A 25409-nucleotide genomic window follows, 5' to 3' on the forward strand; every position below is an offset into this window, starting at 1 on the left:
GCAGGTGGTGGGAGACAGAAGGACTCTAGCCAAAATAACATCTCTGATGGACAGAGTCTCCCAGCCCATGCATGTAAATGTTGCTGAACTGCAGAGCTGCTTCAGTGACAAACTGCTGCATCCTCGATGCATGAAGGAGCGTTTCTGCAGGTCCTTCCTCCCTGCAGCTGTCAGACTGCACAATCAGAACTGCTCCCAACAAACACAGATGTTTACATCTGCGCTGTAACTGCAATAATTTAATCAACCAATTCGCACTACAACCTGGTTTGCCTCTTATCTGTAGTTATTTTTATTAAATTTAATAACTGTACAGTACTCTCTGTATATAGTAACCATTGTCCTTAATGTAAATATGTAAGAAAAATTGTGTATGTTTCTGTTCTGTGTCCTGTGTACTGTTTGTTTGTATATGTGTCTTTCTGGCTGCTGTTACAACCAAATTTCCGCTTGTGGGACAATTAAAGGATTATTCTATTCTATTCTAAACAGCAGAGCCAGTTATACAAAAAATAGTTTAATATCATTGACAAAGACACTGATATGCAGTTAACGCACCCACATTTTACACAGACTTTCAAGCGCAGTCAGAAATATCACAAATATACAAAAACAGCCTGTAAAAGTACACGAGACACCAAACAGTTTCACAGAAGAGCCGACCGCACCTAAAGGCAACCGGGATGGTTTTACTAACAGCTTTCTCAAAGGAGATTTTATGGGGGTCCTTGAAGGCAGCACAAAGACACGACTGCTGCCATATTAAAGGAGCAGTCCCCTCATTTTGATTCCAGCCCTTTAAAGGAAAACACCAATCTGTTTCCAATCAATCCATGGCTAAGAGATGTACACATATACACACAGATCAATAACCAATCATCTATAATCAATCGTCTGTGCTTGCTGTCAGCTGGAAACCTCACATCTCCGTCTACAATATGAACGTAAACACATTACGAGGTTTTCACATGACAGCAGACTCACACTGGCAGTGTGTTGGTCCAGTTAGAACTGGTTTGTTTTGGCCTAGTCCAGTTTGGTCTGGTCTGGTTTATTTTTTCAGACGCTGAGAGTCTCTCAGTGAGTCTCAGTCCAAGAAGTGACCCAGTGTTTCGGGGACTTCCTGTTTCGACATGAGGAGACTTGGTCCTGGATCAGGAATCCGTCAGCATCCATGTGCTGCTGTTGTAGGTCGTCTTTACCCATAATCCTCCCCTGATGGAGCGCCACCGCCCGCCACACCCCCTGACGCAGAAAGAACCCACACTGCAGAGAAAAAGAGGGATCAGAGACCTTGTATGTCCACAGAGACACGGAGGCAGTGAATAGGTGACACAGGTGAGTTTGCTGGGATAACCAGTGATCTGCTGAAAGGCAGATTCATACTGGTCCTATTTTGGGGTGATTTCCCATAATTCCTTGCATTGACAGCAAACTGAATATTTTTTGGTTTAAGGAGTCTGTCGGGATTTGTGTGTGTGAAATTTGATTTGATTGGCTGCAAAAATCTAGCAGGTGTGGCCACAGACACATTAAAGGGTGAGCCCGCTTAATTTTTTTCTGCCGTTTTCTGTTAATGTGTCTTTTGTGACTCCTTTCAGAATAAAAGCTCCATCAAATCTGCAGAGAAAAGCCAACAAACACAAGCAATCACATTTTTTGCTGAGCTGATCAATCAGAAAAAGTAGAGCAGATGGAAACAGGAGGTTACTGAAAATCAAATGGTCCCTGAGATTATGGATGAAACAGGTTTTATTATGGGAGATGAATTTGTGGGGATGCCGTTATTAGTAAAAACCTAGAATTGATCAAATTTAAGACAAAATTTCAAAGAACCTCAAAGTATCAGTGCTGACTACTTTAAGCAAGTACAAACTTTTTAACTTTGATCTGACTCAGCACTTTTCATAGTCTCAGTAATCAGTTAGTAACCCTTCCACCTCTGGTCCTTACAGCCGGGCTCTCTGGCTGCGGTGCCCCAGCCTCAGAGCTCCTCGGTCAGCCTGTCGTTCTCAGATGGCTGGCTCTTCATCTGGGCCTTCTGGGTCTTTGCCTGGTACAGCTCCCTGGTGCTGGCTCTCCTGAAGAACCCACACTGAACAGCAGGGGGCGACACACAACACTTTACAGAGATAAAGCTCACGATACAGATGAATGATGAATGGTGATGAGTGGTGATGAGTTGATGCTGCTCTGGAACCTAAAACTGGAACCAGTCTGGCAGTGCAGCAGAACTGGAGCTATCTTTCAGAAGCACTCTTGAGTTTTCAGGGATGGTTTGTAAATCCAGCTCAGGAACAATGATTTCACTGGAATCATTTAAGACTTTTTCTCCCAGTTTCTATGCCAAATGAATAATTTAAAGACTTCCTCTGATCAAAATCATCTTTCAGTTTACACACAAAACACCAGGCAGCTGAAAGTAAGCTGTTATTATAACAATATATGAGTACTGTGGAGACGGGGGATAATATCCACTTGTAAAAAGTTTCCCTGGACTATGACTTTATCTGCTGCATCATTTCTGTATGTTAACACCCGGGTTACCTTCCAGAGCAGCAGACAGATGAGAGCCAGCAGCAGGACACCTGCCAGGGCAGACAACATGATGATCCATAGGGGGGCGCCAGAGTCCACCTGTAGCCCCAGATCTGGATAGATGTAGACCTCAATCTGCAGAGAATACCTCAGAGATTCAGCAGGAAACTACAGCCACATACAGTGAACTGTGAAGGAGGGTGCAATGGTCCTTAGGGGGCACTGGCTGCAATCTGTTACCTGCGAGCTGTGAGACTCCATGTTCACGGTGGGTTTGTTGGTCTGCAGCTTCAGAGATGCCTGACCTTGAACCAAGACACTGCTCGCATCGCTGTAGTCCTGAAACACAACAAGAAGCGATAACTGGCCATGAGAGGATGAAAAAGACAAAAAGTCCTGATATCTGAGCACAGGTGTCTGCAGGTTTGGGGACAGAAATGCTTTCTGAGCTCACAGGATGACATTTTTTGCATTTCAGAGGTCTTAAGAGTTTTCATGCAGTATTTAAATGATAACGAGGGTTAATTTCGACAACACTTTAACACACAGACAAAAAAAAAATCAACTTTAAAAAATATAGAGCAAAAGAAACCAAAAATAGAAACTATCAATCTAAATAAAATGTAACAAATAGAATAAAAACCACTTGTCTCTGTAGTTGTGATGCAGACGGTTTAGTCTCTTTAAGCTGTAGTTTTGAATTCTTCTGGTCTCCATCAGAGATGGGCAGTAACAATTCAAGTCAATTCAATTTTATTTATATAGCGCCAAATCACAACAAAAGTCGCCTCAAGGCGCTTCATAGATACAGAGAAAAACCCAACAATCATATGACCCCCTATGAGCAGCACTTTGGCGACAGTGGGAAGGAAAAACTCCCTTTTAACAGGAAGAAACCTCCGGCAGAACCAGGCTCAGGGAGGGGCGGGGCCATTTGCTGTGATTGGTTGGGGTGAGAGAAGGAAGACAGGATAAAGACCTGCTGTGGAAGAGAGACAGAGGTTAATAACAGATATGATTCAGTGCAGAGAGGTCTGTTAACACATAGTGAGTGAGAAAGGTGACTGGAAAGGAAAAACTCAATGCATCATGGGAATCCCCCGGCAGCCTACGTCTATTGCAGCATAACTAAGGGAGGATTCAGGGTCACCTGGTCCAGCACTAACTATATGCTTTAGCAAAAAGGAAAGTTTGAAGCCTAATCTTGAAAGTAGAGATATTGTCTGTCTCCTGAATCCAAACTGGAAGCTGGTTCCACAGAAGAGGGGCCTGAAAACTGAAGGCTCTGCCTCCCATTCTACTTTTAAATACTCTAGGAGCAACAAGTAGGCCTGCAGAGCGAGAGCGAAGTGCTCTAATAGGGTGATATGGTACTACAAGGTCATTAAGATAAGATGGGGCCTGATTATTTAAGACCTTGTATGTGAGGAGCAGGATTTTGAATTCAATTCTGGATTTAACAGGAAGCCAAAACAGGAGAAATCTGCTCTCTCTTTCTAGTCCCTGTCAGGACTCTTGCTGCAGCATTTTGGATCAGCTGAAGGCTTTTCAGCGAGTTTTTTGGACATCCTGATAATCATGAGTTACAGTCGTCCAGCCTGGAAGTAATAAATGCATGAACTAGTTTTTCAGCGTCACTCTGAGACAGGATATTTCTAATTTTAGAGATGTTGCACAAATGGAAGAAAGCAGTCTTACATATTTGTTTAATATGTGCATTGAAGGACATGTCCTGGTCAAAAATGACTCCAAGGTTCCTCACAGCGTTACTGGAGGCCAAGGTAATGCCATCCAGAGTAAGAATCTGGTTAGATACCATATTTCTAAGATTTTCAGGGCCGAGTACAATAACCTCAGTTTGATCTGAATTAAGAAGCAGAAAGTTAGCGGCCATCCAGGTCTTTATGTCTTTAAGACATTCCTGCAGTTTAACTCATTGGTGTGTGTTATCTGGCTTCATGGACAGATAGAGCTGGGTGTCATCTGCATAGCAGTGTAAATGTATGCTATGTCTTCTAATGATGCTGCCTAAGGGAAGCATGTATAATGTAAACAGAATTGGTCCTAGCACTGAACCCTGTGGAACTCCATAATTAACCTCAGTGTGTGAAGAGGACTCTCCATTTACATGCACAAACTGGAGTCTATTAGATAGATATGATACAAACCACTGCAGTGCAGTATCTGTAATACCTACAGCATGTTCTAATCGCTCTAATAGGATATTATGGTCGACAGTATCGAACGCTGCACTGAGGTCTAGCAGGACAAGCACAGAGATGAGTCCACTGTCAGAGGCCATAAGAAGATCATTTGTAACCTTCACTAAAGCTGTTTCTGTGCTGTGATGAGCTCTGAAACCTGACTGAAACTCTTCAAATAAACCTCTGCAGATGATCTGTTAGCTGTTTGACAACTACTCTTTCAAGGATGTTTGATATGAAAGGAAGGTTGGAGATTGGCCTATAATTAGCTAAGACTGCTGGGTCTAGAGATGCTTTTTGAGTAAAGGTTTAACTACAGCCAGCTTGAAGGCCTGTGGTACATAGCTGATCATTAGAGATAGGTTGATCATATTTAATCGGAAGGTTGCCGGTTCGAGCCCTGGCTTGGACAGTCTCGGTTGTTGTGTCCTTGGGCAAGACACTTCACCCGTTGCCTACTGGTGGTGGTCAGAGGGCCCGGTGGCGCCAGTGTCCGGCAGCCTCGCCTCTGTCAGTGCGCCCCAGGGTGGCTGTGGCTACAATGTAGCTGCCATCACCAGTGTGTGAATGTGTGTGTGAATGGGTGGATGACTGGATATGTAAAGCGCTTTGGGGTCCTTAGGGACTAGTAAAAGCGCTATATAAATACAGGCCATTTACCATTTAAGACTGAAGCATTAATTAATGGCAGGACTTCTTTGAGTGGTTTTGTAGGAATGGGTTCTAAAGTTAACTCAGAAAGATCAATTGGAGAAAAAGAGTCTAACTTAACATCAATGGTACTAAGAGTAGCTGTAGATAATATTACATCTGTGGGATGATTATTGGTCATTTTTTCTCTAATGATTAAAATTTTATTTGTGAAGAAGTTCATGAAGTCATTACTAGTTAACGTTAAAGGGATGGTTGGCTCAACAGAGCTCTGACTGTTTGTCAGCCTGGCTACAGAGCTGAAGAGAAACCTGGGGTTGTTCTTATTTTCTTCAATCAGTGATGAATAGTAAGATGTTCTGGCTTTGCGAAGGGCTTTCTTATAAAGCAGCAAACTATTTCTCCAGGCTAAATGATGATCCTCTAAATTTGTGACACGCCATTTCCTCTCCAGCTTACGAGTCATCTGCTTTAGGGTACGTGTTTGAGAATTATACCACGGAGTCAGGAGGCCTTAGTTTTCACTGGAGCTACAGTATCCAGAGTCGTACGTAGTGAGGAGGTGAAATTATTAACAAGATGATCGACCTCTGTTGGGGTAGCGTTCAGATAGCTGCTCTATGTTGGTACAGGGCATTGAAGATGATAACAGTGGGTGGATTATATTCTTAAACTTAGTTACAGCGCTTTCAGAAAGACATCTACTGTGATAGAGTCTACTCTCCACCGCTGTGTAATCAATTATTGTAAATGTAAATGTTATCAGGAAATGATCAGACAGGAGAGGGTTTTCAGGAAACACTGTTAAATGTTCAGTTTCTATGCCATATGTTAACACAAGATCTAGAGTGTGATTAAAGTGGTGGGTAGGTTCTTTTACATTTTGAGAGAAGCCAATTGAGTCTAATAACAGATTAAATGCCATGTTGAGGCTGTCATTTTCAGCATCTACATGGATGTTAAAATCACCTACAATAATTATTTTATCTGAGCTCAGAACTAAACCAGATAAAAAGTCTGAGAAATCAGACAGAAACTCTGTGTAAGGCCCAGGTGGACGATAGATGATAACAAGTAAGACTGGTTTCTGAGTTTACAGCTGGGGTGGACGAGGCTAAGCATCAGGCTTTCAAATGAATTAAAAGTCTGTCTGGGTCTTTGGTTGATTAATAGGCTGGTGTAAAAAAATTGCTGCCACACCTCCCCCTCGGTCTGTGCTTCGAGGTTTCTGGTAGTTAGAATGACTCGGGGGGGGGATGTGGGGGATGTGATGGAATGTGCAGAAAATAGGTTTAAATGTTAAACAAATTTCTTCCAGTCAGAGAATGTTGCATATAATTAAATCTTTGCTTGATGCATAAAGTTAAAAGATTAAAACTAATAAAACAAGTTTTAAAAAGAGACATTTGATTACATTTTGTATGATGGATTATGCAGAAAAAGTAGAATTGGGCTGAAAGATCTATCACTTTATCACCTATTCAGGTTGTAAATCATGTTTTTAAAAAGTAACTAAGTAATTAATTACTTTTGAAAATAAGTAATCAGTAAACTAATGGGATTGCTTTTTTGGGGAAGTAATCAGTAATTAGTTACTGATTACTTTTTTCAAGTAACTTGACCAACACTGGTCTCCGTTTGCTTCTTTAGCTGGTAAATGTTTGCATGCTTGCATTTTAAACTGGCAGGAAGTGAACCAGAAGAATGAAAGTGGGCATTAAATGAGGGTATAAGACTGGGGCTGCCCTTTTACCTCGATCATGGTGGAGTTCCACAGTCGGGCTTTGATGGTCAGAGTCGCCGAGTTGTTCATGCTGACGAGAGGACAGACGAACTTCACGCACCTCGCTCCGCGGACACAGTCCTGCAACACGGTTTGCTGTGGTTACTTTGAAACACAACTGTGGACGTCCTCATAAAAATGTCCTCATGTTCTTCAGAAGCCCTCAGTTTTCTAAAACATGTCAAAATTGTTCCTCAAATTGTCCTCTCTCCTAAATGTCCCCACATTTAAAACTGTCCTGTCCTCCAAGATTGTCAATAAGCTTGTAGAAACAGTGTGTCCCTGTGCTTGTGTCTGTACCAGACTGTAGCGCTTCTTCTTTCTCTGAAGATGGAGGACAGTTGGAGTTCTGTCAGTCTGCTCCTCTTCCTCGTTTACTTCATCCAGATTCCTCTTCATCTTCTTCTTCTCCTCTTTTGACAGCTGAACCAACAGGAAGACAGGCTAACTTTCAGAGACAAGTTTAAAATCTTCGGTAAACAGTTCAGTTTTAATTGGCCTTTATTCTAAAGAAGAACGACTTTTATTTTGAAAGTAGTGTATGAGGCTGATGTTGCTGTGGTTACCGTGAGGTTGAGAGGATTAATGATGTTGCCGGGTGGAGAGCAGCGAGGCTCTGAAGTACCGTTTATTTGGATCTCTGTGAGGTACAGCAGCCACTTCCCATTGGTGGCTTCCATCGGCCAATCAAACTCCACCTCCAGGGTGCCCAGGTGGCCCAGCGGCTTTCCCTGGACATGCACCTGATGGAGAATACCGTTCACACCTGACCTGGTGAGGGTCACGCAGAACTGTAAATGTTTTCAGACTAACCTGGAAGGTCAAGACCAGCAGGCTGCCGATGTCCTCTGTCTTCTTCATGGCCACCTCACCGATCACATGACCACTGAAGGAGGTGGGGCCTGACGTTGAAATTCTGTCGAGGTACCAGATGAAAGGTTACCATGCCTTCTCCATTTAAAATACTCAGAAGTGTGGCTCCGTGTTGGAGCGTTTCTGTGGACCACTGTGGCCCTTCTTTTCACCTGTCCAGCACTCCCGAGTGCAGTGTGTTGCACTCTTCATCCTCTTCATACCTGCCTCACTTCCTTGTCCCCCATTAACCATATAAGTACAGGGTGTCTGTAGCTCACAAGATAGGTCACCTACTAACTGGAAGGTTAGTGGTTTGATCCCTGACTGCCTTGGGCAAGATACTAACTCCAACTTAATGACTCGCTGCCCTACAAGGCCACCTGCGTCGGGCTAGAGGACACACACGCAGACACAACTGGACCAGGGCAGAGATGCTGCCGTCTACACCGGGTCACTCTTACCCCATTTACCCACCCCTATTGCTTGTCATGTCTTTTCACGGTGTTACGGTGTGAAGGCATAGGGATAGCTCAGTAGGTAGCGTGGTCGCCCCGTGACCGGAAGGCTGGGAGTTTGAATCTACCGAACAGCTACCCTCAGGTACACCGGAGCAAGGTACCATCCCCATTGTGTAATGTATGTACAAGGAGTCCAATTTCACTGCAGGGAACTGCTAGTGACAAACAAAGGCTTCATCATCATCAACTTGCTCTGAAGATGCTCCATCTGAATATGAATATGTGTGAATGTGAGCTAGAGCACACTCAAGTGCTTGCATGAATGATGCAAGTTAAATAAAGCACTTTGAGTATAGAGCCAGTCTATTCAGCATTTACATGGATGTAAGGCATGTGTTTATTGATACTGTCTGTTATCTATGTGCTGATGTTCATCATTTTTTTACTAATTTTGACGCTGTGAGCTGAGGTCAACGTTTCCACTGTGCTTCGGTTTGTTTTGTGTCGGCTCACATTGGGGCAGGGTTACTGTCCTTGTCAGTCTGGATTCATTTCACAACAAAGAGTCGTAACTCAGATTCTCCTCCCTGGCTGTGAGCTTAAAGCTCAGACGGGCCACCTGATGTGCACCTGATCTGTACTTACAAACTGAGTGATGTCTGCAGCAAATACTCCACCACCATGAAGACGGAGATTGGGGACAGATCCGGCTGTTCACTGAGCCTGAAGACACACAGAAATGCCACTCAGTAACCTCCAACAAACACAGAGAGAGTGGCGTGTGGTGAAGGCCGTACGTGGATAGCTGCAGCACAGACTGGATCTCGCGTGTGTCCAAACTGATCTCAGATGGCTGAAATTTGATCAGAACCTGAACCTGAAACACAGGAAGAGACAATACATCAGAAAGAGCTCAGCAGAGTTACTGCAGTACAGACAGCAGCAGACAGCAGCAATGCTAGTGCCCTGGGTCAGCAGTGATATTCCCTACCTTGTTGGTGCTTCTGAAAGGGTTCCCGAGCTCACACTGAAGAGAGGTCCCCTCCACAGAGCACTCCACCACTGCCGAGGCATCACCCTGAAACACAAAGAAAAAGGGGTGATATGGTACTACAAGGTCATTAAGATAAGATGGGGCCTGATTATTTAAGACCTTGTATGTGAGGAGCAGGATTTTGAATTCTGGATTTAACAGGAAGCCAAAACAGGAGAAATCTGCTCTCTCTTTCTAGTCCCTGTCAGGACTCTTGCTGCAGCATTTTGGATCAGCTGAAGGCTTTTCAGGGAGTTTTTAGGACTTCCTGATAATAATGAATTACAGTCGTCCAGCCTGGAAGTAATAAATGCATGAACTAGTTTTTCAGCATCACTCTGAGACAGGATATTTCTAACTTTAGAGATGTTGCACAAATGGAAGAACGCAGTCTTACATATTTGTTTAATATGTGCATTGAAGGACATGTCCTGGTCAAAAATGACTCCAAGGTTCCTCACAGCGTTACTGGAGGCCAAGGTAATGCCATCCAGAGTAAGAATCTGCTTAGATACCATATTTCTAGGCTTTTCAGGGCCGAGTACAATAACCTCAGTTTGATCTGAATTAAGAAGCAGAAAGATAGCGGCCATCCAGGTCTTTATGTCTTTAAGACATTCCTGCAGTTTAACTCATTGGTGTGTGTTATCTGGCTTCATGGACAGATAGAGCTGGGTGTCATCTGCATAGCAGTGTAAATGTATGCTATGTCTTCTAATGATGCTGCCTAAGGGAAGCATGTATAATGTAAACAGAATTGGTCCTAGCACTGAACCCTGTGGAACTCCATAATTAACCTCAGTGTGTGAAGAGGACTCTCCATTTACATGCACAAACTGGAGTCTATTAGATAGATATGATACAAACCACTGCAGCACAGTACCTGTAATACCTACAGCTGCTCTAACAAAGTCACCGTGGTGTTCCACTTTAGATGGTCGGAGCTCTGCTCTACCTTTGTCTCTACTCCAGAGTAGATAAGTGATGGTGGGATGCTGATGCTCAGAATGGTGTTGTGAGCATCCTCTGCTGGTTGACCTGTTGATGGTGTATTGCTGATGTTAACCTCCAGAAACAGCCTCTTGATGGTGGAGTTGAAGTACATCACCTGAGTACCCTCAAGCCTGAAAACACACAAGAACACAAACATCGGCCGAACCTCAGCAGCTGTCTTAGTTAATAATCACCTGACAGACTCTAACCATGTTGTATCTCACAGACTCTAAGCCAGTCTTCTGTTCTTTTGTCTGTTATTGTTTATTCTTAATGTTTGTACAGTTTCCTTTAAAAGTGAAATATTTGAATTTTGTTTTTCATTATATCTCAGTACCTAACAGTTAGTAGGAGACACTGGCCTTCAGGCTTTCTGGCAGAACACCTTCAGGGAAGTAAGTGGAATATCAAAGTCAATCATCAAGTAAGTGGTTGCAGTGGGATGTGGTCTGTGGGTTCAGGGGGAGGTGCCAGACAAGGTTGGCCAGCTCTGCCCTATTTCAGTAGCACGCCAGGACATGGAGAAGGAAGGAGCTGAGAGCAGACAGCTGCACCGGGATCAAATGTGGTAAAAGGAACATTCTGAGCTAGTCGGCACATCCGCCTGAAAGGCACCTTGTAATTAAAACACTGTGAAACACTAACACATGTTACAGTGGCCCTCAACTGCCCAGCAGGACAAGGTCAGTCCCCTGACCCATCCAGGAGAGGGGGCACTGGCAGAGATGGTGGTAGTGCCAGACTGAAGTGTTAGAAACCCGTGGCAGCGCTGTGACACTGGCTGAGAACCAGCTAGCAGCAGCCCCAAGAAGAAGGCCCCGTGGCACTTCCCCGTTTCGACTGTCCGCTTAAGGACAGCAACAACAATCTCCAACTAACCTCTATCTGTCACCACAGGTCTTGGCGACAGTGGACGCTACACCTTGCTTACTGGGAGTCCCACAAAGATTGGGACAGCAATGCTGGTGGTGCAGATGACCGGTACACATGCACCAGGAGTACCCACTGATGGAGGAGGAAAAAGTGCTCCAACACCCTCACCCAGTCTGGTAGAGACATTCAGTGTGCCGGTAAGGTGCCAAGGGGGTACAGGTCGGTGTGCGATGGACTCAGGCTGCACACAGACTCTGGTCCACCAAACCCTGGTTTGCCCGGAGCATTGGTTGAAACAGAGCATGGGGACATTCCTAAATCAATTTCATTGATCAATTTCATATCATTCAAATGAAAATAACTCAGCATTAGCGTTAGCTGATATACTGTAGAAGATGGATATTTAAAGCTTCAGTCAGTGATTTTTTAAGTTATTTAATAAAATAAAAGAATACTGCCTGGGTTTGTGTTGGGATGCACTGATGACCATTACTGACATCGTCAGTGGTGACCCGGGGTGAGTGAGGCTGTTTAATGCTGACTCTGAGGAGGAGGAAACAGCGGGGCTTCCAGTGATTCGCTCCACAGAGATGTATCCACTGGAGCATCGAGTGTAGTCACAAGACAACACTCGATGATAGAAACTGATGTTCACATGGTGCGCCCAGGTATGGGAACTGATAAGAATTTAGCGATTTCACTATTGATATCACTTATCAATTCTATTCCTTATGGATTCTCATTGGCTCCACCATCAACGACAACAAATTCATGCAAATTAATAACATGCTGTTTGGTCAAATCAATCACAACAACTTATTGCTGCTAAAGGAGGGTCTGAAGCTGCTGAATCATGGAGTGTACAGCTGTAACAATGATTAGTCTCAGACGTGTAGTTGCTTCATTTTCTTTTTCAAGTGTAGTGGATTTCTGGGTATACAAATATAAATGAGATAATAAATAATGATAAATAATAACAAAGATTTTAACTCCAGTGAAGTACAGAGCTTCTTATCTGCTTCATCATGCCTTTAAATTGGCTTCTTATCACATGACCTCATGCTTCCTGCTGAGTGTTTCTGTCCAATCATCTTTTTTGGACTCTGGGCTGAGCAGTGTGTGTTCTGTTCACTCACTCGGGGAAAGCTTTCTGGCTCTCATCGGTGAACCGAGCTGTCATCTGCAGGTTGCTGTGGCAGCGGTTATCAGAACCACAGTCCTTCTGGATGTGGATCTGAGGGACAAGGACAGCATCGGTCAGACCAGCAGAGTTTGGCTTTTCTATAAAAAGGTTCTGATGGGTTCTGACCTGGGTTCTGATGGGTTGGGGGGTCTCACTCAGCACCGGGAGGCGTTTCAGGTCCTGCACGTTCTTCTTTTTCTTGGGAAACTTCTCGTACAAGGAGGCATTCAAGGAGAACACCAGAGGCTCCACTTTGTCTCTGATTACACTCTTCAGAACATAAGAACACAGAAACTGAACATCAGCTCAGTGCCAACATGACGTGGACTGCAGGAGCTTCTTTGCAGGATCTGTCCAGCCAGACTGATGTGAACTGGCCACTTGGAGCTGAGGAAATCAGGCTGAAAGCAGGTGGTGATCAGCAGGAATGTGAAGTAAACACGAGTCAGTGGACTGAAAGCATGAGAAACAGCAGGCTCGCTGACAGACTGAAACAGAATCACAGAGTGAAAACAGGACGAGAGCCGAGCGAACGCGATCAGAAACACAAACCGAAGACATGAACGAACGTGACTTTTGCTTCGACCTGCCTACACACCACCTCAGATGCTCGCTGTGGTTTTCCTGTTGAGCTGTGGCTGAGAAGCAGGATGTGGAGTCTGTCAGCAGCCGCATGAATAACATGGCGGCAGAAAGTCATCATGACTTTGATCATCAGAATCAGTTCGTTATATCTCACACAGCAGAACTTCCTTCATCTGACTCTAATTAAAGGAAAAAATATAATTTAAGTTTTTTCATGCAGAACTGGAGGACCACGTTTGGTCTTTGCTCTCGTTATGTGGTGTGCTGGTTTGGGACGATTCTCAGAGTGAGCTAGTCTTAAATAAACCGTGACACAGCTCCGACACTCGCCGCTCACATCGACACTAAATGTTTTGTTTCAGTGGACGTGCTTGTCAGATTTCAGCAGCCTGTAGGGGGTGCTATGCCTGTGTTTGTCTCACCTGCAGTCCCACTCTCAGCGTCCTGCACTCCTCCAGCGGCATCGACAGGTAATCAGAGTACACGCTCTGCCCGTTGTCATGAAAATTGAGGCGGGGCTTGACACTAGTGATGTCAGCTTTCAGCGTGAAGAGGATGGCTGTGACACAAAGATAAGGGTTCAAATATAAAACACACAGGCGTAAGATAATCACAGGTTGTGATGTGATTTATTTGTTGTTCCTTAACCCTGACATGTGACAGACACCAATAGAGTCCAGGATCTGGGTGGGCTTTAAGGCGTCTGGGAAGGGAACTCAAAACTGGATTATAGATGGCAGACAGTTGGTGTCGTAAACCCCCGCCTCTGTTCAAAGATGGTCGCTCACAGTGGACATAAATGCTTCTTTCACTCCTCTTTCAAACCATCTGTCCTCTCTGTCCAAAATGTGAACATTGGCATCCTCTTTCAATCCAGTTTTGAGTTCCCTCCCCAGACACCTTAACGCCCACTCACATCCTGGGTCATCTGACCTCAGGAAATCACATGACAGGGTGACTACGATGACCTGGTTGACTGAGAACCTTCACAGACATCTAAAATACAAGACTGTTTTATTAAAACTCCGGCAAGATTTTTATGAAATTGAGTAGGACCACGAATTGATCCTTGAGGAACTCCACATTAAAATTCATAGATAAAGATAATCTACATTTTAGACTGGATTTCAATACACAACATTTTATTTCTGATACTTTAGTTTCTCTGTGAAAAGATTAAGAACAAACATGTTCAAACAAAGGCTTGACGACATTGTGAGGCAGCATCAGATCATGGGAGTCGACAGCCACACTCAGTAGCTTAGATTAAAAAACATGCGCTGAACTAAATTTAAATGAATACACTGCCCAGGTAGCACATCCGAAGTTACTTTTACAACATCACCTTTGGTGGGACATATCAGTTTCATTTAATGTAAATGAAAATAACTCCAGCAGTGTTAGCTGACATACTGTAGAAGATGGATATTTAAAGCTTCAGTCAGTCATTTTTAAGTTATTTAATAGAATAAAAGAATACTGTATTCATAAACATACATACAGACAAAAATAGTGTTATTACACAGAAACTGATGCATTCTCATAAACGTATAGTTGATGTATTATCATTATTATTTTAGCAGAGTGGCTGGGAGGAACAACTCCCTTCTGACTAATGTTGGGGTTTTACACATGTGCCCATCACCAGTCAGAAGTGAGCGTCTCTGACTCACTAACTCGTATCAGACTCCATTCACAAACTTCTACTGCCTCCTCCAGAGTAAATAAAGGTGGATGCTTCTCACTCGGGATTGACAGATACTCTGGATTATTGCCATCACACTGATTTTTCTGCCAATACTACAGTTTGGGGTTTGAGTTGGGGTTTAATTATAGCAGAAAAGGTATCGGATGTATTACTGATAGTTGGCTGAAGCCTCACAATGCTTCTGTAATGGAACATGACGACTTTAGAGGAGATCAACTTGCAGGGAAAAAATCTTTTTATTAATTTGAAATTATTTTCAGTTTTGGTTGGTGTGACCTGCGATGACAGAGGAAGTACTCTTTTTATGCTGGGGTTTATCAATAGTTTATCAATATATTTATATTTGCACACCAATGCTAAATTAGCCAATACTTGAATGGACTCTGGTCTTCTCTTTCTGTGTGTAGTTGACATGTTAACAGTTATCAGCTTCTCTGTGAGACAGAAGACGCTCGGGTCCAGAGACACAGTGAGGGTGACCTTGTCTCTGATTGGTCAAATTAACACAACCAGCAAACACAGACACACACTGAGAGAGCGAGAGTCTCAGATGTAATAATATCAGTTTCTCTAATGTGATTTATCATTCAGAGAATCACTCAGGGGACAAGAGGACACACAAGGACACGGCATGATGTCATCTGTGCGTGTGTGTACAGGCGTGTTATAGCAACAGTGTGGCCTCAGCTCTGATTGGTCAAGTTAACGAGACACAATAAGGACACACGCTCAGAGTCTGTGTGTGTGTTGATTAAAAACTGGATCTAATTGACAGCTGTGTCCTGTCAATCACTCACACACACGCACGCACGCACGCACGCACGCACGCACGCACGCACGCACGCACAGGAAGTTGATGTCATTAGCAAGTCCAGCCTGTAACCTCTTGTTAGTGGCAGTGTGGTCGATTGCTGTGCTCGCTTAGACTCTCCTGAGGTGTTACCTCAGGTCACCTGACCCAGGTGTGTCTCTACAGGTCAGAAACCACTACGGGCTGTTTCCATGGTTACACGTTGGTGGGCTGACACTCCACCATCTCGCTCAACTGCCTGATAAAATCCTGCTGCGTAGTTTCTGTCTGCTGGTGCTGAGAGTGATGCGAGATGGACAGTGAGAGTCCACCTGTTGGAGGTTAATCCAGCCGTGAGCTCAGCTTTGAAGGCAGCACCTCCTCTTGCAGCAGGCCATAGGGACGTGAACTTTGGATGAGTCACATGACTTCATCTTTCAACAGCCAAACTCTGGGAAAACTGGGAATGGTCATGATTTACTTTGATAGATAACAGTTTATGACTGATTTTACTGGCACATGGGCACCTGGTAGGATATAATGAGCAACTACAGCCAGAAGGTTGGGTTAATGCATCCTTAAGCTAAAACTGAAGGAAGCCCGCAGCTATGGGCATTGGAGAAGGAAAGCAAACAGGAAAAATATGTAAATACTCTTGCATCAAACGCCATCAAAAACTAATGAAACGGGACTGATTCTGAACCTTCCAGGTAGACATAGCATGTTACAGGTGTACTACCGCGTCTGAACAATACTTCCTGGTTTAATTTGGCTCAGCTATCCTTCACGGACATCTCCCTGCAGTCCTGTTTTGGCCACTCGTATGCTCTCCTCCACAGAGCCAAACCTTCCAGCCCAGCCTTCCAACCTTCGCAGAAGTTAGCATGATCAGATTTAATATGGGTGCATTTTTTTGTCTTTGACTCACTGATGTTGTCTCTGTCGCTCTTCTCTCCCCTGTTGAACATGTAGAAGAAACACACTTCCACCTGTATACTGAGAGAGTTGAGCTGTTAGCATGTTATCGTGTGAAAACACCTCCGTACTGAGGGTCTGTGAGCATGTTAGCTGATGGTAGCTTTGAATCTCACCAGAAGTCACAGCTGTTTGGGTCCACGATGGTCGGAGAAACTTTGAGTGTTTTATTTAAATGGATGACCGGTCGACTCCTGAGGATCAACACATCAGTCCATTAATAAATGCATAAATTTAGTTATTCTTGAGCTCTTAATTAGCAGTAAGTGCTAATGATCAGTACTTTGAGGACTTCAAAATGTACTTTAGATGAGCACTATTTAGCGCAGAAGTTGGTACCTGAACAGAACAACGGTATCATCGAGAGAACCAACCAGCAGGTCCGGGTAATAGTTCCCATCAACATCCCCGCCTGCAGAAAGGGAGTAGCCAAAAGTCCCGAAAACAGGGGAGACCGTGCTGCCTCGGATCACCTGTACAGAGGAGGAGGCGGGGTCACAGGTGTGTCTGCACACCAATTTAAAAACCATCACTGGCAAAACTTGTCTGGCCCGTGAGGACATGTCTGCACTCTGATGGTTCAGAGTTGGTTTGAAAGTTGTGTCCTGGGAATGTGGGTCAAACATAGAAAGGACCGTGTTTTTGTGAGACCTGGCTCGGCTCTGTAGAGATGCCCTCACTGCTTCCTGTCCAGATCATCACACTTCCTGCTTCATGAAAAGGAGCTCCGATGGCAAAGTCTGGAACAACCAAAGACCCGTCACCATGACTACTGATTACTGATCACGAAAACACCAGCATCACGTTGAGCCCTCACCCTGGAAGCCGTCCTGGTTGAGGTCTCCTGCAGCGGCCACAGCCATGCCGAATGCCGACCCCGCCGGCCCCTTCAGCACTACGCTGGGCTCAGAATTGAACCTCCCTCCTACGTTCACGTAGACATAAACTGCCCCGCCCACCTCCGTCTGACGGTGGAAATAAAAAGGAGCGCCCACCAGCAGGTCGTTCCACCTGTGGGACAAAAAAGCAGCTCAGTGAGTGTTCCTGAAACATGTTCCTCAGGTTTAGATTATGGTGCTCTGTGGTTCCCACTGAGTCGTTGTCATCAGAAGATTTTACTAAAGGTACTGACCGTGTTGCCTCAGTGCGGGTCATGTGACCCATAAACCATTCCTCACCCGTCATTATTGAGGTCAGTAACTGCCAAGGCGTTCCCAAAATACGAGCCCATCTGTTGACCGCGCAGCTTCTGGCGAATCATCAGTTTATCAGAGCGCTTGACGGCCAGCAGCACCGAGCCATGAGCGTCTTCCATACGGTCCCGAGGAGCTCCTATTCAACAACACACCAATCAACACATCTATCAGTAAATCTACAGGTCAACCAGCTGCTTCCTGATTAGCTGAAAAGTCTTCACCTGTTACGATGGTTTCATCATCCTCAGAGAGAAGGCGAGGAGCCTGAGCGACAGAATATCCTGCACAAATACACGTTTTACATTCAGCTTCAATTCTTTAAATGTAGGAAAGGTTCCCATTAAAAGCATACATGTCTGAACATTCATTGAAACTTCAAAATAAAAGCAGCTGAATTCTGTGACACACAGACAGATAGATACATGCGAGACCGATGGAGGACTGATCCAGAGGAGACCTGCTTCATTAAAATAAGTCTGCCACGTAAAACAATAACACAAAGCACGATTCAGATCCTGACTGATCCGCACGTCAAAGTATCGGCTGCTCATCCACATACGTAACTCTGCACTTAGCTTGTGAGGCTGCAGGTATTTATTTAAGTCAAAGGAAAGAGCCGGACTCACAGCCACCTGTGGCGGCAAACACTTCCTGCAGAAACCAGAATTACACTTTTTGAACGATATGAAAGCCGGTTTGACGCATGCGTTTCTGAATGAAGACACACAAACAGAGAGTTTTCACTATGGACTCTTTTCTGCGTCAGCGTGTGACTAAAAACCTGAAACACTGCTCACAATAAGCTAAGCCTGACGAGAGCTTCTGCTCTGTGTTGAGGAACATTAGCGTTTCTACAGGACACCGTCCCTCTGCTCCACCCTCATTAAATCATTGTCTCAAACCGCATGTGCTCATTGCAAACCTTATTTAGGCACATTCATGTAGCTGATTTAAATACTGTCCTGCCCTGAGGAAGACACGTGTGACCGAGCTCAGATCTGAATGAGCTATTTAAAGAGACGGCGCACCGATGTAGATGTTCCTGTGCTTCTGGTTGGAGAAGGAGCTCTTCTTGGTGTCAAACTCATCGTCAGGGTTCATCCAGGAGACTTGGACGTTTCCTACAACACACACACCATGAACTGCATTAGATGCTCACAGAGCTGAGATGCTCGCTCTGAAAAGGAAGAAAAACATCAGAATAGAATAGAATAGAATCACCTTGCCATTCGAAGCTTCCAGGCGAGCCAACAATGACTTCGCTTTGAGTGATGGCCGCTGACATCCCCATCCCGCACATGACCTCACCAGTGAAATCACCCAGATGACTGAATACAGACAGGCAGCAGGTGAGGAGGCGGAGCATCACTCATCACCTGTAGTGTGCAGTCATGTGACATACCTGCAGGACTGTTCGGGGTCCTGCCAATTAGAGTCGTTCTCGTCGTACCGCAGGTCGTTTCCACGGAGATAACAGCGGCCAATCATTTGCCTTAAATTGAACGCTCCATAGAGTTTTGTGAAGCGGTGACCGCATGCCTGCAGAGCAAACACGCCATTCTTTAACTTCTCACCAATAGGAAAATAATCAGCCAATCAGAGCACAAACTCACCAGGACACGCCCCCCAGGCCGGCCCTGACTGGCTACTGAGACGCCCAACCACATGTCCTCGACCAGTTCATCAGCATGGATCTTGGCTGAAACACATCACAGGTGAGTCACAGACTGTAGGCTCCGCCCACTGACGGGGTAAAGGTAAAAAAGTAAACTTTTGTGTGATTTATTCCACTGACTCTAACCCCATACGACCTGTGCTGCAAATATGTTGTCCAGCAGCTGACAGAGCAGGTGCTATCCTGCACACCTGAGCTGCAGCAGTATGACAGCACAGCTCACCTGGACCTGTCACACAGGTGTCACATACCCGCTGGCTAACCTCAGCCGGGAGAGTCAGCTCAGATCAGTGAGTTGCTGATTCATGACAGTTTCTCTCCATATAAACACTGTGTGTGTGTGTGTGTGTGTGTGTGTGTGTGTGTGTGTGTGTGTGTGTGTGTGTGTGTGTGTGTGTGTGTGTACATGTGGGTGGGTGTGTTGCTGTTGTTGTGTTTGAGCAGCCGATAACACACACAGCAGCTTTCACTGCTCACTGAGGGATGGAGTTCCCATAATGCACCAGGACACTGATAGCATCACCCATTAGTGCAGCCAAACAAGCTCAGGAAACGGGTCGCTGACTGTCAGGCTGAGTACCTGATCTGTGATTGACCGATACAAGAGAAAGTAAACAAACCAGCCAATAAGGCTAAGGACACGTGTGACTCACTTGGATCTATGAGCTTCATCCTCCTGCAGTCTGACTGGTTGGCACTGATTGGACAGGTGTACACTCCTCCTGTGTGATTGGCTGGAACATTTGGCTCCGCCTTCTCTCTGGGGGCTCCGACTAATAGCCTGTCGGGATGACACAGACGGCACAGTTAACGTTTGAGATTCTGGGTGGAATAAATGAGGAAACGTCTGAAGGACACACACAGAGGACACGGGTCGCCTCCTTCTAAGGAGCTTCAGTCACGTGACGTGAATTATCTGAAGATGAGCAAACCGGCCCAGCCTTCCAGAGACAGTTCGGGGGACTCTGTTTGTGTCAGTGCCGTCTACATTTAGTCTCACAGTAAAGTTTTACTGGAACAAACGTGTCCTCCCAGCTGAGAGCTCGTTCACAGCAGCCTGACCTGACTGTGCATCTGTACCTGTTTAACTGCTGCTGTGGGGTCCCAACTGCTTCACAGCTCAAACCCTATCAAACACACATTTGAACTCTGCCTGTCCTTAGGCATCACTACCTGCTTAACGTGTCTCCCAGAATCACCTGACTATGCATAGTGTCCTCAAGAACCCATAAGACCATGGCAGATGGCCCCGCCCCTCCCTGAGCCTGGTTCTGCTGCAAGTTTCTTCCTGTTAAAAGGGAGTTTTAAAAGAGTTTTAAAAGAGTTTTTCCTTCCCACTGTCACATAGGGGGTCATATGATTGTTGAGTTTTTCTCTGTATCTATTATTGTAGGGTCTACCTTACAATATAAAGCGCCTTGAGGTGATAGTTGTTGTGATTTTGAATTATTGATCATGAGTGTGACAATCACAGAGGAACACACCTGGGGGGAGGGGGGGAACTTCCAATCAAAGACATTGACCTCCTAACCCCTGAACACTCCAAGGAAGCTACATTAGAGTGTGTGTGTGTGTGTGTGTGTGTGTGTGTGTGTGTGTGTGTGTGTGTGTGTGTGTGTGTGTGTGTGTGTGTGTGTGTGTGTGAGACTAACAGCTAATCCAATTACAGAGTATAAAGAGACAGTTGTCACGGTGACTAGAGACAGACAGCTGGGTGGCCTCTGTGTGACCGCCTCTCACATAGAGACAGGAAATGTGCAGCTTTAGTGTGACCTGCACTTCCTGTTAGACCCCCCATCTAACCTCAGTTTACTCTCACACAATACTCTGCAGACAGTAGCTGCGCGCAGAGACTTGAGCTGCTTTTATTTTGAAAGTCTAACCTAAAAATGTGTGTGTGCAGTGTGAGGCTGCACCATGTGACCTGCCGGCATCTGCTCGGACTCACTCTGACGATAAACGCCGCGCTGACAGAGGTGGGCGCTGTCACTCCTCTGCTCCCCGACATTACGGAGCCCCCGAAAACCTCCTGAAGCTCCACCTTTCTTAATACCGCCTTGTCCTTTATCTGCTGTTTGCGCAGACTTCAGAAGAATTCAGACATATTATTAACGCTGTGGGGCATTCACCTGACTCTGTGTGTGTCTGACGCACACACACAGAGTACGGTGTGTGTTTGATAGGGTCCAGTGAAGGAAGCGGAGAAGTCGGCCAGAATTCGGTGGAGAACAGTCACCTGAAGCCAGACAGACCACTCCGTGAAGCCAGAGAGCGGACAGAAATGTTGCCCACGACGACCACAAAATGATCCACTATTTTAAACGTCCTCACAACTCCAAATGCCACGTTTATTATTCACACATGAAAGTGTTTCTGAGATATGACCTCACTTCCTGTTTTACTGCTGCTTTGATTAGCTGTGATAGATTTGGTTCTAACTGATGAAAAGTGGAAACAATGTTGCTTTGAACTCTGCTTCATCAAAATAATCCAGCAGTTCTTCATCTATAGAAAAGGACCCACACAAGCCCGCTCTGTCACAACACTGGTGTTAATGGTCACTTTGAGGACAGTAGAGATCTGCTGACCTAAGGTTCAGTCTGAAGTCAGATCATTTACCCGGACACACCTAAAAGCAGATGTACAGCTAGCACGCACACACACACACACACACACACGCACGCACACACACACACACACACACACACACACACACACACACACACACGCACACACACACACACACACACACACAGGTGTGTACTCACAGGTAGCTCTCTGTCTTCAGGTCTTGGTGCAGAGCAACAGAAAATCCAAACAGACTTCCTCGTTCGCCCATCTTCAGCAGTGGAAATGATGTGTCGAGGTTAAACGCTGCACACACGCTGATACCCACAACCAGCAACATGCACACACCTGTTGCCATGGAGACACACACCTGAACAGCAGAAAAAAGTCAGAAGTGCGATTGTCAGTAAGTTATCTTTAATGTCACACGGGTTTTATTCTACCTGGCTGTATCGTCATGGTAACTGATGCTCAGTGGAAGACGTATGAAATGTGAAAGCTGCTGAGCCGTACCTTTGTCGTGTCATCAAATGAGTCCTGAGTGAATCTCTCAGAGTGTTAAAATGCTGACTGTGGTCTGGATAGCCATCTATCTCTTTCATGCAGACGACACTGTTATTGATGAGCCTCTTTATACCCTCACAGTCACACTCCACCGTGAACTTAATCTGCTGCGTTTCGGGACGTTTTGGTATAATCTCGAAAAAACTGGATTGGGGTTGTATTTGGAAATGTAATTCACAAAGGTAGCATGAAAATCAAAAGTCAAAGATTATTGTAATCTTTTATTTGAAGTTTGAATCTCTGGAAGCAGGATTGATGCTGCTCAGCTTTCTCTGGGTTATGTTAAGAAAGAGTGCAGCTCATCCAAGCTGTGTGAGCTTCCTACTTTGTGATGATCTGCTGGGATTGGTGGTGGTCGCTCTGCCACGGTTGATTTGAAGTTGGTATGGAAAATGAGGAGCACTTCATCATTCTACCTGCTCACAAGCTTAATGGAGATGCTGATTTCTTTTTCCAGCAGAGTTTAGCAGGTGTCCGCAGCAGCAAAGCTAAAGGAAACAGTTTTCTGGTCACCCTGAACGCCACAGAGAATCTACGAAAGTCACTTCACCCAAAACTTCAGTAACACCTCAGCAGCTATGAGCTTTTCTCCTCCGTGCTATCGTTGTGTTCCTTATCCTTTTCTACTGTATTTCCTTGCAGCTCTTTACTCTTCTCTCTGTGTTTTCTGTTGGGTTTATGTCTTTCAGTAAATACTGAGAAACTGTCTTTCTGTGAGCTGCAAACAGTATACCTGTACTGACTGTATTTTTGCTTTCACTTCAGGCTGTTCGTTCTGGCACTAATGAAACATTAATTACATGTAACAGCGCATTAAATATGAAGTGTTTTTATGCTCTCTTCTATCCCACACAGACACTTTATGGTAAATGGCCTGCATTTGTATAGCGCTTTTCTAGTCCATAGGACCCCAAAGCGCTATACACTACATTCAGTCATTCACCCATTCACACACACATTCACACACTGGCGATGGCAAGCTACGTTGTAGCCACAGCTGCCCTGGGGCGCACTGACAGAGGCGAGGCTGCCGGACACAGGCGCCACCGGGCCCTCTGACCACCACCAGTAGGCAAACATGGGGTTAGTATCTTGCCCAAGGATATTTGACATGCAGCCCGGAGGCAGCCTGGGATCGAACCACCGACCTTCTGATTAGTGGCTGACCTGCTCTGCCACCTGAGCTACAGCCTCTCACAGCATCTTTACCCAGCAGACTTACAGTACATTAGCTTTAGATGTGGAGTATTTTGACTCTGTGGCACTTCATTACAGCGTGAGGACACCCGTCTAACCCTGGAATGAATTTACTGAGATATTAAATTTGCTGCTGAATAATAGAAATCTGGTCTGAAGTCTGTCCCTGTCAGATCAAATGTAAAGAAATAAGGGTAGAGGAAGAAATGCAGACCTGTTGCTCTTCCTGTTGGCTCGTTGGTTTGTCCCTTGCAGGTTGTCAGTTTGATTCCCGCACTGCTCCGTCTGACTTCTCCTCCGTCTGCTCACCGACTGATCTGCACACGCTCAGATGCCTCCCTCACTCACGCCCTCATTCTCATTCTTCAGCCGTGCTCACTCGCCCTGAAATGAAATCATGTCTCTCTCTCTCGGTTAACCCCACCCCCACACTCTCTCTCGCGCGCGCGCACACACACACACACACACACACACACACACACACACACACACACACACACACACACACACACACACACACTATATTTGTCTTTCTATCTTTGTGAAGACCCATGTTCTCATGTTGCTTGTAGAACGCCTGATCTAGAACCAGAACAGAACCCTGAAATTGGTTTTGAAGGTCCAAGACATTCAAAACCTTGACCGCTCAAGTCCATGAAACAAAACCAAATGTCCTCACAAAGCCCAGAACTCACATGAATAGACATTTGAGCACCCACCCACACAAAGTCACAAAATGATTCAGGTTGTTTGGACATTTGAGGGCACCTTGATTCTCGCCACACACACACACACACACACACACACACACACACACACACACACACACACACACGGTTTTCTGGGTTTATTTCCTGTCTTTGTTGCTGCTTCCTGTCTTGCTTTCTTCTCCTTTTTCTGATGTTAAAAACACAGTTAATGACACACACACACACACACACACACACTGCATACCAGAGACCCATGCAGTAGGAGAGCATGCTCTCTGCTGAGGAGCAGTGCTCCACTGAGAGCACCACAACTTGAAGAAGAACCTCTGGTCCAGGTTCTTCTTCTTCTTCAGGACATGGAGGAAGTGCAGCCACTGCTGGGCCTTCTTTAACAGGGCGATGGTGTTGTGGGTCCAGGTGAGACCAGTGGATATGTGGGTGTGGGTTAGATACAAAACAAATTCTATGGCAAGGGGGAGCCAGAACATCAGGTCAGGGGGAAGAAATCATGATCCCCATCCTCCGAGACTGTGGTGACTGTGAGAACATCTGACTCAAAAGAGAGGATCATTGCTGAGTTTGAAACCTGGACCCTCCGAGGTCGATCACTAAGACTATGTAATATACCCTCTGAAGGTCTTCTAGGCTTCCTGTCGTGTTTGGGTCAAATCTGACTGATTTACAACTTAAAACACTCATAAATATTGTTTTTTACATCTGCCTCGAGGCCTTATGACATCCTCCACACTATGCACTTGAACATATAACAGTGATGGTCAGCTCTTTCATTGAATTTTGATTGTTTAAATCAACCTTTACATTTGTGATGTTCCTGGTCAAAAGTACCTGCCATAGGAAATGAATGGGAAT

At 45.2% G+C, this 25409-nt stretch overlaps 2 protein-coding genes across 4 annotated transcripts in view; both read right to left on the minus strand.

Moving 5' to 3' along the window:
• syngr1a (synaptogyrin 1a) overlaps window positions 1–25409 on the minus strand; it is a 153405-nt gene that overhangs the window by 39141 nt on the left and 88855 nt on the right. The window lies entirely within an intron of this gene.
• On the minus strand, window positions 1130–24165 carry LOC147333317 (integrin alpha-3-like). Of its 3 annotated transcripts, none has more exons than XM_086290417.1 (29): window positions 24044–24165; window positions 22269–22438; window positions 20154–20281; window positions 19439–19524; window positions 19228–19364; window positions 19047–19153; window positions 18854–18946; window positions 18047–18106; window positions 17808–17961; window positions 17447–17640; window positions 17281–17369; window positions 16969–17102; window positions 16746–16823; window positions 16583–16650; window positions 13579–13715; window positions 12698–12841; window positions 12525–12622; window positions 10478–10646; window positions 9481–9567; window positions 9287–9366; window positions 9135–9212; window positions 7990–8092; window positions 7743–7919; window positions 7477–7599; window positions 7147–7257; window positions 2779–2877; window positions 2548–2673; window positions 1954–2095; window positions 1130–1266 (listed from the first exon to the last, which is right to left on the minus strand). In XM_086290417.1, the coding sequence occupies exons 2-28, from the start codon at window positions 22424–22426 to the stop codon at window positions 1985–1987; spliced, it is 3129 nt and encodes a 1042-aa protein (XP_086146543.1). In that variant the 5' UTR covers window positions 22427–22438; window positions 24044–24165; the 3' UTR covers window positions 1130–1266; window positions 1954–1984. The 3 variants fall into 3 exon arrangements, with proteins under 3 accessions (XP_086146543.1, XP_086146542.1, XP_086146541.1); XM_086290416.1 differs by having other exon boundaries at window positions 1138–1266; window positions 1941–2095; XM_086290415.1 differs by having other exon boundaries at window positions 1234–2095.

Source organism: Aulonocara sp. 'chitande type north' Nkhata Bay, linkage group LG4, assembly GCF_057382095.1.
Source record: "Aulonocara sp. 'chitande type north' Nkhata Bay isolate Kocher_YH1m ecotype deep benthic linkage group LG4, A_spYH_male_GT1.1, whole genome shotgun sequence".
Taxonomy (NCBI): domain Eukaryota; kingdom Metazoa; phylum Chordata; class Actinopteri; order Cichliformes; family Cichlidae; genus Aulonocara; species Aulonocara sp. 'chitande type north' Nkhata Bay.

Coding starts and splice junctions, on each gene's coding strand:
- LOC147333317 (XM_086290417.1), bottom strand. CDS start 22,426: ATGGCAACAGGTGTGTGCATGTTGCTGGTTGTGGGTATCAGCGTGTGT. Junction 20,282..22,268: donor CTGAAGACAGAGAGCTACCT/GTGAGTACACAC, acceptor TCATCCCGACAG/GCTATTAGTCGGAGCCCCCA. Junction 8,093..9,134: donor CTGCAGACATCACTCAGTTT/GTAAGTACAGAT, acceptor GTACCTCGACAG/AATTTCAACGTCAGGCCCCA.